The sequence below is a fragment of the Drosophila biarmipes genome, chromosome X, assembly GCF_025231255.1.
Source record: "Drosophila biarmipes strain raj3 chromosome X, RU_DBia_V1.1, whole genome shotgun sequence".
NCBI lineage: Eukaryota > Metazoa > Arthropoda > Insecta > Diptera > Drosophilidae > Drosophila > Drosophila biarmipes.
In genome coordinates, this window is record NC_066611.1 from 14,636,201 (window position 1) to 14,656,123 (window position 19,923).

The 19,923-nt window shown below is 47.7% G+C and overlaps 3 protein-coding genes across 5 annotated transcripts; 1 reads left to right on the top strand and 2 right to left on the bottom strand.

Annotated features, from left to right (window-relative positions):
- Window positions 1-275: 275 nt before the first annotated feature.
- On the bottom strand, window positions 276-2,699 carry LOC108025899 (protein regulator of cytokinesis 1). Its single transcript, XM_017096581.3, has one exon. The coding sequence runs from the start codon at window positions 2,440-2,442 to the stop codon at window positions 421-423; it is 2,022 nt and encodes a 673-aa protein (XP_016952070.1). The 5' UTR covers window positions 2,443-2,699; the 3' UTR covers window positions 276-420.
- Window positions 2,700-3,140: 441 nt separating this feature from the next.
- Window positions 3,141-5,560, bottom strand: LOC108025761 (protein regulator of cytokinesis 1). Its single transcript, XM_017096356.3, has one exon. It carries the CDS (start codon window positions 5,410-5,412, stop codon window positions 3,454-3,456), a length of 1,959 nt encoding a protein of 652 aa, XP_016951845.1. The 5' UTR covers window positions 5,413-5,560; the 3' UTR covers window positions 3,141-3,453.
- A 725-nt stretch (window positions 5,561-6,285) lies between these two features.
- Window positions 6,286-18,048, top strand: LOC108025760 (trithorax group protein osa). Of its 3 annotated transcripts, none has more exons than XM_044092943.1 (7): window positions 6,286-6,570; window positions 6,928-7,019; window positions 7,115-7,849; window positions 7,920-8,114; window positions 8,328-9,634; window positions 9,706-9,834; window positions 18,028-18,048. In XM_044092943.1, exons 1-7 carry the CDS (start codon window positions 6,557-6,559, stop codon window positions 18,031-18,033), a joined length of 2,478 nt encoding a protein of 825 aa, XP_043948878.1. In that variant the 5' UTR covers window positions 6,286-6,556; the 3' UTR covers window positions 18,034-18,048. The 3 variants fall into 3 exon arrangements, with proteins under 3 accessions (XP_043948878.1, XP_016951844.3, XP_043948877.2); XM_017096355.3 differs by lacking the exon at window positions 18,028-18,048 and adding an exon at window positions 10,984-15,086; XM_044092942.2 differs by lacking the exon at window positions 18,028-18,048 and adding an exon at window positions 10,984-15,086 and having other exon boundaries at window positions 7,920-9,634.
- The last annotated feature ends 1,875 nt before the right edge of the window (window positions 18,049-19,923 follow it).

Genomic DNA, 19,923 nt, shown 5'->3' on the forward strand with positions numbered 1-19,923 from the left:
CAAGCCTTTTCAATGGCCTCTACGTCTGCAAAACGCTTTCCTTTCATCGGGAAATGCATTTTTCCGAAAAGGTAGAAGTCGCACGGTGCCATATCAGGTATTCACCTGATGTCTTCGCTTTTGACTTCTCCAGGCGCGATTTTTTTGGGTTTCGGCTCTATATGTATAAACATATATGGATATATCACTCCAAAAGGACTTGATCTATATACTCCTTATAAATCCCACTCAAAAAGAGTGTTTCTCCCCGCCTAGCGCAACATAAAACACAGTCCTGTGGTCAAGAAAAAACTCACATAATTTTTTATTATGAAAACGTAAAACAGAAAATAAAATGCAATACATTAAGAAACGCCAACTGTTAGGGATAGTAGGTACGTGTTAATTTCAGAGGATCCGACGTAGAAGCTAGGGCTACAACTAAAACTGCCGCCGTGGCTGCACCACCATGAGGCTCTCGCGCGGCACCGGCAGATTGGGATTCACCTCCGGGTGGCGCTTGCGGGGCACGGCCAACTGGTGTCGCTGGCGCGGCAGCATCGAGGAGCGACTGGTGGGCTGGAATTCGTCATAGCTCACACCGTGCTCGGCATTCTCGTCCGTGGTGTAGTCCGTGTCGGTGGGCGCCTCCTGCTCCGTGGACTTGGTGCGCGGCTTCTTGCTGGAGCGCGTGCTAATGCTGCGCCTGCCCATGCCGCCGCTGCGGCGCAGTGTGTTGTCCAGAACGCGGACGCGCTTCAGCGGCGACTTGGTGGCCACCTTCAGGTGGCTCTGCGGCTGGTTGGCGGCCAGCAGGCGCTGGGCCGGCGATGCCTTCATTGAGTTCAGGGTGTTCATCAGGCTGCGCTTGGCGTTCGGCGTCCTGGGACCTGGCTGCAGGCTGGAGGGATTCGGATTGAGGCGCTTGTGCAGATTGCCCGTGCTCTTGGTCACGTTCAGCGGCCGCAGGTGCTGCTGCGACGGCGTCTTGCGCAGCGACATGGTGGAGCTGGAGAAGGTGGACATATTGCGCAGGGTGCGCGGCGTGCGCGGTGCCGTCGCACCGGGCGCGGGCGGCGGCATTATCTTGCTGGCCGAGGCGGGGGCCTTCTTGCGCGCCGAGTTCTGCTGCTTGGCCTGGCGATGGCGCTCCCAGTCGGCGGCCATCAGCTCGAGTATGTTCTCGCCGTGCACCAGGAAGGGGGTGTTCTCCTGGGCCTCGTAGGCCTGCACCAGTTCGGTGATCTGCTGCTCAATCTTGGGCAGCTTCGAGGTGATGGCCTTGCGCTCCTTCTCCTCCTTCAGCAGCTGGCCGCCGCGGTTGTTGAAGCGATTCGGCTCGCTGGCCTTGGCCTCCAGCGCCTCCATGCGCACCCACAGCTCGGCCCGGCTCTCGTACAGATCGAAGATGTCCTTGTTCTTGTTGTAGAAGGTCTTCAGGTCGTCCAGCTCCAGTTCGTGCAGCTCCAGCAGGTCCTCGTTGTACCAGTCGTTGTAGTAGTTGGAGAAACGCTTGCGCTCCTGGGGGCTCTTCAGCGTGAGATCCCACCACTCCTTGATCTCGACGCGCAGCTGCTCGATGAAGGTCTTGAGGTTCTGGCGCCGCAGGGCCTGGCAGCGCTGCAGCTCCTCGCGCAGCACATCGTAGGTGCGCTGGTTATAGGAGGTGGACTCGCGCACACGGCGCATGGCATACTCGTCCGTCTCCTGCAGCCGGTCCCAGAGGACGCGAATCTTGTCGCGCATATCGTCGATGCGCTCGCGCAGCTCCTTCACCTGGTCGGCAAAGGACTTTTGCATGTGACGCAGCCGCTCGAAGGTCTCCGGCGTTAGGCAGTGGTCCACCTGGTTGAGCAGACGCTCCTCGGCATCCGTCTGGGGCAGGCACTCGAGCACCTTCATGTCGTGCTTGATGCTCTGGCGCAGCTGGTCCATCTCCTTGAGGCGCAGCACTCGCTGGTCGCGCAGCTGCTCGAGTCGATCCCGGAAGGCGTCCATCTCCTCGGGCAGTGGCAGTGGATCGGCCAGCAGCGGCTGCGGCAGTTCGCCCAGCTCCTCGCACAGCTGCTCCTGCTGCAGCAGCAGCTCACAGATCTCCGCCCGCCGGCGGGCCAGCTCGTCGCGCAGATGCTCGATGCTCTTGTCCAGCTTCAGTTGCCAGATGACCAGCGGCATGTCGTCCGGACGCTCGCCAATGTCCACCGACTCGTGCAGCAGCCTGGTCAGATCGGAGGCCTCAGACCGCAGGGCGGCGATGTCGCTGAGGATGGCCTGCTGCTTCTCGCGCGACTCGTTCAGCAGGTCGGTGAAGAAGCTGTGGGCATGGTCCTTCAGCCGGAGCAGGAACTCGCCGCAGGTCTTCGGCTCGAACAAGTGCGACCACATCGCGTGCAGCTGGTCCACGTGCTCGCCCGTCATCTCCAGGATCTGGGCCTTCACCGCGGTGGCGCTCGGCGTGTTCATGATCTCGATTTCTGCGAAAATGCTTCTTTTCTGGGATTTTGTTTTTCGGACTGTAGCTGTTCACTTGGCACTGGGAGCTCTATTCGTTAGGCATGTCTGTCGGGCGACTGGCCGAGTGTGTGCGATTGTGTCTCGGGAAGTGGTTGGAATTCGATTGGGAATGCACTGTGGGTTTATTTAGAGTGCATCGCTGCACGGGATTAAGTACTCAATGGAAGGATGACGCCAGACGGAATTTCGGTAAATTCAAACTGAAATGGCGGCCAAGAAGGGCTGCCACCTCGCTGGCAGGCAGCGTTGCCACATGGCTCAGGACGACTTAGACCAGGGCTGCGGCGCAGGGAATACCCCAAATAAACGGGTAATGTACATTTTATATTTTAAAATAATAATTAGGGCACTACCTACAATTTAAAATCGTAATATTTAAACTATCACAAATAATAGCCCCTAGCAAATCCCGATTTGTCTTATCTATTTTAAATAACATGACAACAATTTCATGCAATTATTGCATTATTTTTTCGGGAATATTCCAGAAACTAAACATTTTTTACCCATTGAAATGTTTTTATATATTTATTTTTAAACAATTCTCCAGTATATTTTCTTACTCTGTTAAAATGGAGAAAATATTAAACTATTAAAAACCTCCTTCATGTTTTACACATTACACTGAAAAAAAAAGGCAGCAAAGGTAGTGTAAAAATACATATTTATTTTACTTAAATTTAAATTCGACCATTTGCTCATTTACTCGGACACAGGTTAAACCGAAACACATGGATTTAAAAATTTAGTTAGTCCTAGTGTATAAAAATTGAATATCAAATGGTCTGCTCACAAAAGGCCTAAACTATTGCTAGAAACGTGTGACAAAAAACCCTTCGAGTCTTGAGTAATTGAGCGAAATACTTCAGTACAGGTAGAGATGGAACACAGATCAGTTGCCGATTCGATTGCAATGTGGGGTGTGATTAAAGTAAGCTCCTAGAGGTACTAGAGGCATGCCTAGAAGTCGCCGCTCTCCTCGTTCTCGTCCGCGTACTCGTCGTCATCCTCGTTCTCCTCGCCGGACGGAGGTTGCACCAGGAGCTGGGGGATGGGACGATTCCGCGGGTGGCTCTTGCTGCCAATGCTGGGCCTGCCCGCCGCCTTGCCGCGGCGCACCGAGTACTCCAGCACTCGCACCTTCTTCAGCGGCGACTTCAGCTGCTTCTGGCCATTCACTCCCATCACGGCCTCCGCCTCGATGCACTCCACGGAGGACGTTTGATTCCGATTGGCCACTGCCGCCGGCTGAAGGTTGGGATGGCGCCTCTTCTGCAGATTATTCGTACTCCTGGCGGCGGCCAACGTCCCCAGCACTGGCTCTGAATTGACGCCCTCCAGCGAGATGATTAGGTTTCTTTTGGCAGCCGCCGCCGGCTGAGTATTGTTCCTGCTATCGTTGGGGTGGCGCCTCTTCTGCAGATTCCCCGTGCTCTTGGCCGCAGTGCTGGCGTTCACCTTGGACGGGGTCTTCTTCAGAGATGACGAGGAGCCGTGTTTGCCTCGATTGCCTTTCAGCGTGTTTGGCGTGAGAGGCGGCTTCATTTTGCTGGTCGTGTTAACGGCCACGTCCTTCTTCTGGGCCGACGGCTGCTTCTTCGACTGACGGTGCTGCTCCCAGTCCGCCGCCATGCTCTCCAGTATATCCTCGCCGTTCACCAGGAACGGCTTGTTGGCCTGGCTCATGTAGGCCGTCACTAGCTCGGTGATTTGCTGATCGATTTTGGGAAGCCGGCAGGCCAGGGCCTTGCGCTCCTTCTCCTCCTTGAGCAGCTGGCCGCCGCGGTTGTTGAAGCGATTCGGATCGTTGGCCTTGGCCTCCAGTGCCTCCAGGCGTGACCACAGCATCGCTCGGTTGGCGTACAGTTCGAAGATTTTCTTATTGCTAGTGTATAACTCCTTCAGCTGGTCCAGCTCCTTTTCGAGCAGCTCCAGAACTTCTTCGCTCTGGCTATCACAGAGGCGGTCGGTGAAGAGCCTGCGCTCCTCCGGGCTCTTGAGCGTGTAGTCAAACCACTCGTGGATCTCGATGCGCAGCTGCTCGATGAAGGTCTTGAGGTTCTGGCGCCGCAGCGCCTGGCAGCGTTCCAGCTCCTCGCGCAGGATGTCGAAGGTGCGCTGGTCGTAGGACGTGGCCTTGCGCACGCGACTCATGGCATATTCGTCCTCCAGCTTGAGCCGCTGCCAGAGGAGATCGATCTGGCCGCGCATCTCGTCGATGCGCTCTCGCATCTCCTTCACCTGCTCGGCGTATTCCAGCTGCATGGCGTGCAGCAGGTCATAGGAATGCGGCCTGACATCATGGCACTCCGGGTTGAGGAGTCGCTTCTCGGCGTCCGATTGTGCATGTATCTCGAGTATTCTCATATTGTGGTTGATGCTGTCGCGCATCTGGTCCATCTCCCTGAGGCGCAGCACTCTCAGGTCGCGCAGCTGCTGCAGGTGGCGCCGAAAGGCGTCCAGCTCGTCGGGCAAGGGCAGTGGATCGGTTGACAGCGGCTGTGAGTGCTCGCCCAGCTCCTGGCAGAGCTGCTCCTGCTGGCGGAGCAGCTCCCCGATCTCTGCCCTGCGCCCGGCCAGCTCCTCGCGCAGCTGCTCGACGATCCTGTCCAGCTTCAGCTGCCAGACGACCAGCGGCATGTCGTCCGGACGCTCGCCCATGTCCAGCGACTTGTGGAGCAGCCGCATCAGGCCGGCGGCCACCTCGCGCAGCTCCGCTATCTCCCTGCTGATGCCCTGCTCCTTCTCGCGCGATTCCTTGAGCAGATCCGTGTAGAAGCTGTTCGCGTGATCCCTCAGCCGGATGAGGCAATCCTCGCAGGTCTGCGGCTCGAACATGCGCGACCACAGCCGGTGCAGGTCGTCCACGTGATCCGTCGTCATGTCCAGGATGCCAGCCTTGTGCTCGCTGAAAATCATTGTCTACGGTCCCGCGTCTCTCATGCAGGGCGAGTCCAAACCAGAGGAGTTCCTCAAATAATTCGAATTAGAAAAATGGACGCCAAGTGACTAGGTGTTGAACCGGTAAACTTCAAACTGTACATACGTCCGGTCATTTCGCACACTGGCAGCTGAGTGTTGGGTAGCGGCTGACGGTGATGCCACTTCTTCGGCTGCTCAGCTAACGTATATGGGGGATTCCTTCCTGTTCGAGGTACGAATTAGACCAACTCAAATGGAAATGTTCGATTTCCCTAAAATATTTATTGATTTTAAGAAAATGTTTGTATATTTGAGTTCTATAGAATTTACTTAAACATTTTCTTGTATAACTTACATTAATGCACCCAATAGACGTTCATTTTTCTTCCGTTCTATCCTAACAAAAATGTATTCTAAAGTCCTAGTTTTAAACCTATTATAAAGTTTAGAGTTTTGTCTCCGATTATTGTTAGTTTATTGTTAGGACGGGAAAGAGATTTAGGCCTGCTAGCGTTTAATGCTAATTATATACCCAAATAAATGTGTTTAATAGCTCATTTTTAGTAACTATATCAGAATTACTTGAGTATAAAATGTTAATTTCATTGAATTCTTCTTCCATACGGCTTTATGATTCTAAAACATACTCTTAGTTTATTATGAGGATAAGCAAAATATTAGCTAGCGTTTCTAAATGTATATTCAAATAACTGTGTTTTATTGCAAATTTATTTTCCTAAACATAACAACATTGCTCAATTTTACAAAGTTAATTTTATTGAATTTTCAAAAGCAATCAAAATCATCGATATTTTCAGCTGTCTGGCAGCACTGCCGCCCCCGATACTATCGCACAAGCATCGATTTTAGTGCCAGCCCTAGGTCCGATTGCATCCCTCGAAAAATTTACACAAACTGCGTGTGAAAAAGCCCTAGTTTTTGCATACCTCTCGGGCGTCTACTTATCGAGTGCGATAAACGCGCGCGTTACGGTTCTGAGTGCGTTACCTGCCCCCGGGTCGCCAGAATGTGGTAAGCAGCCGCGCGGCCAGTGGACGAGCGCTGTTCTACTTCCCTAAATAACACACCGCACGCACACACGCGCGCGCCGCCGAGTGTCAACAGCTGCCCTGGCGAAAAAATGTCGGACATTAAGTAAGTGGAGGCGAAAAAGTGGGTGAAATCGACACGTCGGGTGGCTCCAAGGACCTCGGCCGCGATCAACGGTCGGGGGAGAGGGGGGGCGGACTCGCGCAAAGCCCCCGGCCCATGGCAGGGGCGGGGGGGTGTTCTGCATGTGTATAACATTTTCGGGCTGCCTGCAGCAGTCTGTGTGTGCGAGTGTGTGGGTGGCTGTGCGTGTGAGTGAATGCCCCCGGCTGTGTGTGTATGTGTGGGCGATTTTTTTCCTCTTTTTTTTTTTTCAATGGAACCTCGAAGGAGAAAAGTCTCATTTCACCTTGGTTGGTCGCCTTTCTCATTGCTCCTCCTCTCTCGCCACTCTCCCCGCAGCGATGACCTGCTCAACTACGAGCTGGGCGACGACATCGATGACCAGGCCTTGCTCGGCGCCGACGAGGACGAGTTGCTACTCTCGGACGAAGGTGAGTACTGGCTCCCACTCCCACTCCACAGCCTCCCCCAGCTGATCGTGGTCTAAAAAAAAAAAAAAAAAAACACCCTTCCCCGCCTCTTGCAGAGCTCGAAAAGGATGTCACCAGCGAGGTGAAGCAGCAGATGCGCGCCGAGGCCGAGGAATGGGCCCAGGAGCAGATTCGCCAGCACGAGCGCAAGCACAAGGAGCAGTTGCAGGCCGGAGCAGCTGCAGCGGCTGTGGCAGTCACTACTGCAGCGACAGCCACAGCTTCGGGAGCCCAGAGAGCAGAGGTGGCGCCGCCAAAGACTCAACCAGAGCCCACAAACCCAGTTCCTGCCCCAGTTCAGACTCCAGCTGCTGCTGCAGCTCCCTCACCGGCGGCAGTTAATCCGCCCAGCGGCACAGTGGAGAAACCACCTAGGGAAGCCCAAGCTGTGGCAGCAGAGCCAGCGGAGGACCAGGTGACAGCCACTCGGAGGGAGTCGCCAGCGCAGCAAGCCAATGAAGTGAGAGCCCCTGCTGAGACCGCGGAGTTGGAAGCTCGCCCAAACAATGGCAACGGCGAGGAGGCGGCCGAGAATGCAGGCAGCCAGAGCGAGAGTGAGCTAGGCCTCAGTTCGATGCTGGCCTCCTCCCAGGAGAGCCTGCCCAGTGCGGTGAGCTCGGCCTCGGCGATCTCAGAGCTGCCCGATCCGCGCGAGGACGACGAAGAGCGCGAGGAGCGCACTAACTACAAGACGGCCAGCGAGCGGGCCGACAGCAGTATGAGGCAGCAGCAGGAACACGCACACATGTCGCCCTACCAGCACCAGCAGCGGCGACACCATGGCCATGGCGGTGCGTTTTGGTCTCCCCACCAAGCCCTAAATTCTGTACTAATGTCTACTCTTTGATCTGTGCATTGCAGATAAGCCACGCGTCGGCGGCGGTGGACGTTTTATGCATGGCCAGCAGCAGCAGCAGAATCAAATGGGCAAGCCGCCGCGCGGTATCGGAACTCGCCATCACCTGCTGAGGAATCCCCCGCCAATGTTTGGCGTCCAGCAGCAGCGCATGGGCATGGCCGGAATGCAGCCGCCGCCGCAGCGATACGGCATGCCGGGTAATGCTCCACAACCGCAGCACCTGGCTCTGATGAGCGCACCAGTGGGTGCTGCTCCCACCGCCGCCTGCCTCCTCCCACTAACCGTGCCCGTCTCCCCACTCACCCTGTCCATGCCACAAGCCCATCCAAGCCATCAAGCCCCCCATCAGCAGCAGAAGCAGCCACAGCAACAGCAGACACTGAACAATCCGACATTCATTCCAATTCCAGGCCAGTACCCGCCAACTCAGCCACCCAACCAGTCATCACAACAAGCACCGACCAACACACAACAGCCACACAGCGCTCCCGCCTCTCCCCTCCACACTCCCACGCATTCGCACATGATGCACCACAGTCACAATCCGAACGGTGGCGTACCGCCCCACCTGCTGGCGCATCCGCACGAGCAGGGGCGTGTGGGCCTGCTGCAGCCACCGCCGCTGGCGTATGCCCCCAATCCCGGTGGCTATCGCAATGGAGCACTGCTGGGTCCGGGACCCGGACCTGGACCTCATCAGCAGCACCAGTCGCCGCACCAGCAGCAGTCGGGCATGCGTCCGCCGCTCTATCGCAACGCCCCGCCCTCGTATGGCTACGATCAGGGCCATCCGCCCCAGCATCCGCCGCAGTTTATGCGGCCGCACAACGGCTGGCGGCCGCAGGGCGACAATACGCGCATGCAGAGGCCGCCACTGCAGACGCTGCCGCTGCACATGATGCCCGGCGCCCCGCCAAACTACGCCAACGGCATGGGCATGCGAGGTCCGCCGCCCCAGCAGTCGCCGCAGCAGCAACAGCCGGCACCGCAGCCATCGGGACATACGTCGCAGCAGCCGGGTAATCCCGGCCAGCCACAGCCGCAGCCAAATGGACCGCCACAGCAGCAGCAACAGCAGCAGGGCTCGTCATCGGTGCCGCGGGTGAGCAAGGTGCTCATCAATCCGAATTTCAAGGGCGGCGTCGAGGCGGCCACCAACAAGTTCATCAAGGAGACGCACTTTATGCCCGCCATCAACAGCGAGGCGGAGTTGCTGCGCCAGCAGGAGGAGTTTATCAACAAGAATCGGCAGTACTTCGAGAAGCGGCGCATGGAACGCTCGCCCCCGTCGGCGGGATCCAACTCGGGAGCCGCCGCCTCTGGCCAGGCAGGCGAGCGGAGACGCACACGCAGCCGCAGTCGCTCGCGGGGTCGCAGCTACTCGCCGGTGAAGCGCATGGAGAGGGAACGCGATCGAGAGCGGGAGCGCGAGAGGGACAGGGAGAGGGAGCGGGATCGGGAGCGAGATCGTGAGAGATATGGCGCCAACCGGGCGCCAGGAGCCCGAGGAGGATTCCGAAGAGCATCCAGCCGAGACCGAGACGAGAATCGTGGCGGTGCAAGCGCAGCCAGTGCCCAGGGAGCCGGCGGAGTGTCATCCAGCGGAGCGGCTCCGCCCAAGCGACGGAGAAGCGGCTCGGCCGGCACAGGCGCCGTCCGCAATCCCTTCTCCGGCGAGCCACGCGGCCGGCCCTCCGAATCAGGCAGCCGCAGCATGGTAAGTGTTCATCCCAGTTCCAGGACTCTGTCCTCAAATCCACTAACTTGCTTTGCTTACTCCGCACGCAGCCCAGCGACGAGGACGAGGAGACCCGCAACTACCGCCTGGAGATCGAGAAGCAGAAGCAACTGCGCGAGAAGATCATGCGCGACAAGGAGCTGAAGCGCCGGCGTGCGGCCGAGGAGAAACTACACGAGGTAAGTCGATTTTCTTGTATACTTATGGGGTAATAGAATATGCCAGTGTGTACGCCATGTTTTAATGCCCTTGCAGGGAAAGAGTGATTAGTTTATTACTGATTTTAGGGTTACCAAAGGGAAAATGTAGGTTAGGACACCTTTTCGTTATGCCCTGCTTTTTAACCCAAGTGTTAGGAACCTTTTAAAAGTTACCTTTATTTTAAAATGAGAGCAAAAAGGTTTTTGTTAAGGAAAAGCAAGGAAAATGTAATCTAAAGTGCCTGAAAGAGCTTGTTGTAAAAAGGATTTTAGCTTTTAAATATTTATATATATTTATTTTATATTTATTTTTATATACATTTATATTTTTTGTGTTTTTCTTTGTTTCATAAAAAACATTTTTTTTACTTTTTTTTTGTTCAGCCTCTTTATAACATTTTTTTTAATGCCAAAAAAGTGAAAGTTTCTATAAAAAGTTCTGTAAGTTGAAACACTTAATAGAATTTAAAATATATTCCAAAATTACTTTAATAAATATTTTAACGTTATTTTTAATTATTAATGTTATTAATTATTTGTTATTATTATTAAATACTAGTATTTTTAATTATTAATATTTTTAATTATTGATATTATTAATTATAAATACCTTTTTTTAACTTTCAAATTAAAACAATTCGGTTTTTTTAATTTAGCTACTTATGTGTGTAACCTCATCTAATTTAGAATTTTTCAATATAGAATTTTATAAAAATGGGGGAAAACACTACGTTAAAAATGGAGCACGCATTTAATCCAAGATGAGGCTGTCTTATGACTCGTTTCAGACCCTAAAAGCATTTCGAAATAACATTTTAAAACAGTGTTAGTGTAAAATATCTGAGGAAGTCAAAATTCGCTACTTTCATACCTCTCCCCTACTTTCTCAAAATGCATTGGGCTTCTTTTTATTATAAACTTGAAGTTACTGAATTTTATTTCCGGTGAAATTCAATTTGCAACAAAATGAAAACAATTTTACTATTATGCTTGAGGCTGCGAATATTATTTGGCTTTAAGCAAGGGCATTACTTGATTCTTCGGCCATCGAAGCTAGCTTTATTGTTGTGCAGCTCACTGTAGCGAACCGAAACCAAGAGAACTCCACAAACAAACTGAACTTTCTAGGAGAAGCGCGCCGAGCAGCACAGTTCGCCAGCGCGCGACGACCAGGAGACGGCCGCGGGCCCAGGATCAGCAGCGTCGACAGCTGGAGCGCCCAAGCACAGGCCTGCTCAGCCAGCCGCCGAACGCAAGGTTATCTCGCTGAAGCGTCGCGATGACCAGGATGCGGCCAGCGTGCGCAACAGGCAGGCGCCATCGCAGTCGCAGTCACAGACGCAGTCGCAGTCGCAGTCCAATGCCCAGCCAACTCAGGGCCAGCAGCAGCCGGCGCGCAAGCAACTGACGGCGGCAAAGATAGCGCCAGAGGCGAAACGCAGCATAACCGAGCACCTGGCGCCCTCCTCCAAGCAGCAGCAGCATCATCATCATCAGCAGCAGCAGCAGCAGCAGGTGCCGGCGAGGGCGACGGGAGCTGCGGCTGGCGGCACTCCACCGAAGCCGCGCGACATGCTGCGCCTGGGCACGCCCAGCGACGACGAGGTGGAGCTGGACTACGATGACGATGACCTGCTGCTGGACGAGGAGGATCGTTTGTTGGCCACCCCATCGCCGCCGCCGCAGCAGCAGCAGAAGTCGAGCAGCAAGCGATCGGCCACGCCAGAGTTGTTGGTGGTCAAGCGGAATCACAAGGTGATGCGCGGCGGCGGTGGCGGCGGAGGCAGTGGCTCCACGTCGGCCACCAGCTTTAGTTCCGGCCAGCGGCGGGTGGTGCTGAAGCCCACCAGCAATGGAAGCAGCAGCGGCGGTGGAGATCAGCAGTCATCGCATGGCGGCCGGCAGCGGGAGAGGCGGCAACGCGAGGAGCAGCGAAAAAGTAGCGCAGGAGGAGGAGGAGGAGGAGGCAGCAGCAGTTCAGGAACTGGCGGAGGATGCATCTTCGATCGGCTAGAGAAGCGGCAGGGAGCCTCCTCGGGAGGAGGCAGCAGCGGCGGAGGCGGCGGCGGCGGGAGCAGCCACAAGCAGCGCTCCAAGGTGCCCGCCCGCATCGTACTCAAGCACGATTGATAAGGCGATGAACTAGATTAAGCCCAAAGTTTTATATATATATATATCGATTATCTCTGTAGTGGATAAGCGATGCAGATGCACGACGTTGAGGAGGAGCAGGCATATAGGGTTAAGCGGAACATTAGCTCTAAGTTAAAAAGTTGCAAATTGTTGATCTGTAGACTTGTATGCCCCATGTCTATATAAAAAGCGGTTTATATACACAGCCCCATATATATGTCATGTACTTGGTGAGTATGCGTATGGGTCTCCACACCGTACTCCATGCGGTATACACATATATATAATACATAATATATAATATATATTCATTTAGCCCTAAGTGTACAAAAATCTTAACTATGACTAAAACGTGCTTCGTTTTCTTAACCGCAATTTGTATTTAAATCTAGAATTAATTGGGATGCTTAAAGCTTGACCTGGACAACCGAACTAAATTACCACAATAATGGCCACACGACTAGAACTCAAAAATGCCGCTTTATGTGCGCTCGCAGATTAGCCTATGTAACCAATTGAATTATGCCTATATTTACACACTACTCTAAATATAACTAGAAATACTTCAATTTAGTTGTAAGCCAAACGAGCTGAGCGTCCTGCGACAGTTCTAAAAGATTTTATTGAAAGCTAAAAAAGAGGAGTAAATCCAGAAAAAAAAAATTAGTACGAACAAGCGCAAAAATGCTCCTGAGGAATTTACCTTGTGTTTAAGTTATGGCCCCGACCTGAATAGTTTTTTGAAATGATTTTTTACATTGTGTCCCGTTGTTTGTAAATTGAAATTTATTGTCCTCTTGTTTTCCTTGTTTTTGTAACCACCATAAAGAACAATTACGAAACTATGTTTGCTTGTGAACTAGTTTAGCTAATAAACTTGAAATATTGTAGCATATGATAAATGTATGTGTACACAGAAAGCAATACCATAATGGCCTGAGAAAACGCAGTCGCAAAGCATGGTAACCGATAGCTGGGAGTGCAGACAGATCAAACCATATAGTAGCGCGTAGCAAACACACAAGATACCACACACACACACAGCATGCGGGCCAGATCGAGGTTAATCAGTGAGGGTGGACCGCATTATTGATAATCGATTGATAGCCTAGATAACTAAGTTAATGTACATACCACCCCCCCATACACACACACACACAGCATATTCGCCTAGCCACATTTATGTAAACGTACCACACTCCCCCCAAAAGCTGCGAACGAACACCATCCATCTAGATCAACAGCCATAACTCCACTTAGATTACTCGTATCTAAACCGAAGCGAAATGCCTAGACTAAAGAGATTGTTAAATTATTGCCACTCCCACTTAAAGCCTCGAAAAATGTGCGGCATACGTTGCCAGCCTCAGAGGAGCATAATATCTAGAAACTAAACGGATAAGCCTATAATGATAATGTTAATGCGAGTCATTTGTATTGTAACTAAGAAGGCCCAGGCGCGACAGACATATATGACATGAGATGTACTAAAACCGCTCTATTATAATCGAATCAAGTCGACTCGAATCCCAAAGTAATAGCATCTGATTTGCAAGTCCACACTTGAGCTTGACTTTGCCTCCGTGTAATTGTAACTTTTATCCGTGCGACAAAGGTCGCCTGCAATGCCTGTTTAGGGTCGCAACGCTAGAAAATGATTATGTATAATTGGAAGCGCATAAAAAGTCGTATATGCCTAGGTATACGTATAACTCTAGTAATCGTAATGCTACACAATATGATAAAATAATAATATATATATATATATATGGACTAATAAAAAACAATTATACTACGTGCACACATACAATCGTGCGGCAGCATAACTGTGTAAAACATCTAAAGTTATTCCAAGTGATTTTAGCTTTTTAAGAAATAAGTCAAAAGAAACCGATCAACAACCACAACAACAAAACTGAACACTCGTAGTGGAAAGTACACAAATAGCGAAACAAAAATGATTCCAATCAGCAAATCCGAGTCTGTGATTATTTTTATATTATTCTTATTATTATGCATAAACTATATTACTCTATATATATAACAACTATATCCATTATGCCCCCCGCCTCCCCCACTTCCCTTAACATAATTTGTTTACCCCCGCCCCCGACTCTTTTGATTTCTTGTTTTGTACACCTCAAAGACCACGATCCAAATCGAATACTAGATGTAAGTGCTAGATAAATCGGTTTTCCATCAGGCCACCACTCCGTTCCCAGTCAGCTTAAGGAGGGATCGATTCATTAATGTGTGATATAAACTACTGTATGGGAGGGGGTTTCGAATGGAGTGCGTGGACTGTGGCGACCAACGCCTATTAGTGTTTAAGTCCAAGTTCTTCGGCACTAGTTGCAATGCTGGGCCCAATCAATACACAACACACCTAACATTCCTCGCATTCTCCCAGCTTTATTTTCAGTTCTCGAATCGCAAATACATTTTACCCATGTGTATAGTTAAGGACGAGTGGCAGAAATGCCAAGACAAACACTATTCGATGTTAGTTACGTATACCTAGAAAGTTACTCTCTATGTGTGCACGAACCTACCCGTAAATATTTATTATAATTTTAAGCATTTTGAACGATATCTCTGTTCCTACACTTATATACACGCCTATATAGTTTTTTGTTTTGTTAGTCCTAGACCAATTGTTTGATTTTGTTATAGTTTGTAACTTATACCTCGCCCTCATGTTTTCTGTTCTTGTTACCGCGTTAAACCAGCCACAAGCCATCCCAGCCCGCCCATGCTATGACTATTTATTCATATTATCCCCAAAACTCAAAACTAACCTAAAATTGTCAACGAACTTTTTTCGAGGGCAACGCAACTGTACCCTCATATCCCCTTCCCGCTCTCGCTCAGTCTTTTTCCACCATTACCTATCTCTCTCTCTTACACCTATATTTCTCTCTCTTAACGCCGAAATTTTTCTCTCTATCTCTCTCTGTCTCACCGTGCACCGTTCATCGGAGCAGAGCAGAGTACCAGATATTAACCCTAATTGTAATCATATATAAAACCTATGCCTAATTTTCTTTCAGCACTATTCTTTGTACAAATCGAAAGAAAAAATTGACAAAAAAAAAGAACGTACAAAAAAAAAAGAATCAAATGAAACGAAAAGAATGACTAAAAATGAGAAAAAGAAAGAAACATTTACAGAAAATATTTAGATTAGGCGAGGTGCCATTTGACGAGGGAAGCTCCGCGGGCAGCTCGCCAAAGAACTTTTGAAGAAGACTAAATAAACTGATATATACACGAATACATGATATATATGGCGACCCAGTCCTGTATATATTTGTATATGTATATTTTTTACAGAATTCAAACCGAAACCGTCTTTCAATGGGGGGTTCTACTTTCCTGCGCCCATGGCATTGTCTCTGGCAACGACCTAAGTGCAGTATGTGCGGCTTGCCCACGCCTTGAGTGTAGATTTATGGATATGTCATGCATCTTCAAATTATTCATTGTTTCGCTTTCAATCGAATTGAATGAGAACTGGAACCCATCGGTGGAGATATTGAATCTGGGGAATTCATGAAACGCAGCTAATCAGTTGCTGATGATTCATTTAGAAAGCCGATCCTCTTTTAATGTAAAGGGACCTCTCTACCTTCGATAATACATATTCAAAAAGAGCTATAAACGATCAAACTCATACTGAACAATCTTTATACTCATCAAGAAAGTATCCTATATATAAGGTTGTAAAAGAGAAATATATATTTTGGGGTATATATAATATAATAATAATTTAGAATCAGCTTACCCATAAAATTATAAAATATATATTTTAATACAGTATGGAAAGAAAAAAAAGTTTCATAGGTCAGAAAGCAATCTTTAATTAATTTCCTGACAGATTGGTTAGTTTTTTTTTTATATCCTTAATTAGGTTTCATAAGAACATGGTTATGACGATACTCTAACAGATGGTATGGATAGTTTCGTAGATCATAAAGTAATCTTTCTTTTTTACTTTCCAGAAAGATTGCGTAATTCGCTTTTGAAAACAATCATTTTTGAATAGTGTACCATGAGTACTTGTTATTGACTTCATCCTTATAGATGGTCACATATCCTTGTCATCATAGTTTCTCAGATTAAAGTACTAATGGCAAGGTCGGAGTCCAGAGATTAGGAAATAGCCTTGTATTGTCTTTTTAACGAGATTGGTTAGTTACGTTTTGAAAATAATCTTTTTTGAATGGTGTATCATGAGTACTGGTTATTGACTTCATCCTTATAGATGGTCACATATCCTTGTCATCATAGTTTCTCAGATTAAAGTACTAATGGCAAGGTCGGAGTCCAGAGATTAGAAAATAATCTTGTATTTACTTTTCAACGAGATTGGATAGTTCCGTTTTGAAAACAATCTTTTTTGAATGGTGTACCATGAGTACTAGTTATTGACTTTATCATTGAAGAACTACCTTAGCATGGTCGGAGCACAGAGATCATAAAGTAATCTTCCTTTTCACTTTCCAGAGAGATGGGATGGTTCTTTTTGAAAACAACAATTCTTGAATGGTGTACCATGACTACTCGTTATTGACTTCATCCTTATAGATAGTATTCTTGCCATGGCCCAACAGTTCCTCAGCTCGAAGTACTAATGCCAAGGTCGGAGCTCAGCACCCAGATCAGAGCCACAGGGTGGTCACCGCTTAGCTGGGGATTCGGCTTTGGGGGCTCGCACAATGCACATGGATAATCGTGCGAAGTATTCTTGGTCTTGGCTGATGGTAATATGCAATTATGCAAAGTGCAAGTTCAGCGGAAAAGGCCATGGTTTCATTCCGTTTCGTTTGGTTTTGCTTTGCTGGGTTTCTGCTGTCGCCGCCATTGTCTCCAGGTCTGAGATTTGTGGCTCTGCGGCGGAGCAGCCCACCCACTCCGCCCCAAAGGTGCCCCAGGTTCCCATCATCGCAATCATCATTTTCAGCTTCATTTGCTCGGTGCACCTCGCCTGCGGTTTTCGTTCCAATTGGACCGCTTTAGTTTTCAGAGTCTTCAACTAGCCGGCCCGTTGTTCAATTATAATTAAATCTGTTTGTAAGTATAATTGGTGGGCGTGCGACTGGCATGAATGATGCAAGATTGCCGCTGCCGCCGAGCGTGATTTGCTTTTGCAAATTAGAACAGCGAATGATGGCAACGCCCCAGGAGAATGTTCGCTGTCTAATCTCGGCTTTGGTTCTTCCCTTCACAGGCACAGCAAAAAAAACGATGGTATAATAAGATGAAATAAGCCAAAATCTAAGAACCTTGTTCAAGGAACCAAATGATCTTGTGTATATGATAGGGCGTATTTTAGTCTAGCTGCTTTTTTTTGGTTCCATATAATGAACTTTGAGGGGAGAGAACATTTAATATAGGCCTCTTAAAAGGTGTTAATTTTTTCATAACCAGATAGATATACATATATAACATTTCTACTTTTTTATATTTGTTAAAATTAAATGATCTTAACAAAAGGAATACCAAGAAACGAAAAGGGATACCAAAAGTGATCTTATGTAGATATTGTGCATTTTATTTAAAGTGTTTCTGGGTGTATTTCATTTTATGTAATTTTAAGATCCATGTTTTGGACTCTGCGGGAATCCTTATTAAGGTAAAAAGTTGAAATGTGTTAATTTATTTTAAAACCCATTTAATCTTCACTTGTTTAAATTATTATTTATATAGATTTTCTAAATAATTTTACCATACTAATAATAATATACATATTTTGTAAATATTTTATATTTTCAACATTCTAAAAAAAATAGTAAACCAAGAATACCAAAAATGATGTTGGGTATAAGTTAGTGCGTATTTTAGTCTATGTGTTTTTTTGTGTATTTCAGTTTTTAGGATCCAATTTTTGGACTTCTTGAGAAACCCTTACATGTGTATATTATAAGGTGTTAATTTTATTGTAGAACCCATTTTTTACATCACTAAAATGTGAAATTGTTATAAATATTTGTTTTTTGTTTTGTTTAATAATTTTAATAATCTTTTTTATTTCCGAAGGTTTGATCTCTTTCGGCGCTCCATCAACTACATTTTTTCCTGTGCCTTTATAACCGCCAGCCTCTTCAGATTACCCATACACCGCGTGTGCTGCGGGGGCTAAGAAATGGTGCTTTTGCTTTGGAGGCTACCACTTACCGAGAGATTCACGGGCTGCCCGTGTAATGGGCTTTTAGGCCTCGGCATTAAAGAATCATTGTCTCAGTGCTGGGGCAACGAAAAACTCCCAGGCCATCGCCGAAGTGCACCCATGGCCAAGTCAAGTCATCGCCGGCGTTGCCTCAGAGCCTCCGGCCCGGCCAGTTAACACTTTTCACATGCCCGCCGGGTCGAACAATGTGGCCCCACTCATATGGGGGCGGTATGACAGCCGTGTATGTGCACATGATACAACCTCAGCATCGACAACTATGTTGACATATTTTGTACTACTATACTATTGGCGCACGTATCCAGCATCTGTAAGTACACAGATAGAAAAACTAGAAGGCATTTAATTAAATATTCTTATAGGTCCTTAGATTTATAAGTTCATACACACACACAGAAAAAACATAGGGTTCTTCTTGATATTTCTATGATAAATTTATTAGCTACCATTTTTCTCTCTTCTGAAAATGCTCTCAAATGGGAAAAGGAGAGAAATATCTATAAGAAATTATATATACTTTAAACTTATATTCTTAAATATCCTTACATATAAAAAAAATATATTACTCTTCTTGATATTTCTATGATAGGTAATATTTTTCCCTCTCTCTCTAAAAATATTCTCAAACTGGAAAGAGAGAAAATTCGGTAATTTCTCTGTGTAGGAGCGAGATGGCATATTCTAAACTCTCAAAAATATGAAAAGAGAGCCAAAAGCAAGATGGAAAACTTCTCAAAGCTATAATAGACCCAACATCTACATAGATAGAATGATGGAGAATCGTCTTATAATTATTATATTTTAAATTTTTTTTCTGTGCAGATTTATTATCTAAAAAAGTAGTATAATAGTAGACTTCTCAATGGTCCTGATATATTCTTTATTTATTTGTTCTAAGAACTTTATTACTTCTTGACAATTTTAAGCAAGAAGTCCATTCAACCCATCTAAAGTTGTGACTTCAGGCCGTTATGTTTTGAAAATGTGTCACGGGTGGAAAGTGGAGTGGGAAGACTACGCTTTATACTCTCTGAGTGGACACCCCCAGTACTACTAACAATTGTCCTCTTTGTTGGCCAAAATCAAACATTCAGTTACGCTTGGGTTTCTCTTTAATGTTTCCCCCGAAATTTCAGCTGGCAAAATGAGACCTGGAAAGTGAAAACCCAGCTAGAGTTTTGGCTCACTGAAAGCGCAATTTCAGAGACTCTCGCAATGAGTCACGTACTAGCCCCAATATTTATCTAACTAAATCGTTTCAACTGGACTCGGATGATCGCTGTTGGGGCTATTTTGTGTTTTATGTTGGCCAATTACCTGTTCCAGGGTCAAGTTAATGATTCAATTAGCATTTGTCATCGTTGTTATTGCTTCTCCTGTGCGCTGTGTGATATAATTGATCCACGGATCGTGGGAATATTTATAATGATGTGTGATCAGTGTGATCAGTGATCACTGATCAGCCGCTCGCCCTTCTAGCTATGTTGGTAGATCACTTAAATAGATTTTTGATTGATTTTTGGGGATGAGTGGTAATTCAGATATTTTATTTATTATATATATATATAGGATAGTCAATCAATATTATATCAAGTTTCTGTGAAACTGTGAAAGAAAATGTTTCCTAAAAAATGTAGTAAACATTTTTAAATAACCAGACCTCCAAAACTATTTCTCTTTTCAAAGGACCAAAATGGATTGGTGTATACTTTTTTATATGTATATATATTTTTTTTTACAATTAT

What these genes read in the sequence shown, in the direction of transcription:
- LOC108025761 (XM_017096356.3), bottom strand. Translation starts at nt 5,412, where the DNA reads ATGATTTTCAGCGAGCACAAGGCTGGCATCCTGGACATGACGACGGAT.
- LOC108025760 (XM_044092942.2), top strand. An exon ending in GTTGCTACTCTCGGACGAAG is followed by an intron (nt 7,020 to 7,114) that starts GTGAGTACTGGC and finishes CGCCTCTTGCAG; the next exon opens with AGCTCGAAAAGGATGTCACC. An exon ending in AATCAGGCAGCCGCAGCATG is followed by an intron (nt 9,635 to 9,705) that starts GTAAGTGTTCAT and finishes CTCCGCACGCAG; the next exon opens with CCCAGCGACGAGGACGAGGA.
- LOC108025899 (XM_017096581.3), bottom strand. Translation starts at nt 2,442, where the DNA reads ATGAACACGCCGAGCGCCACCGCGGTGAAGGCCCAGATCCTGGAGATG.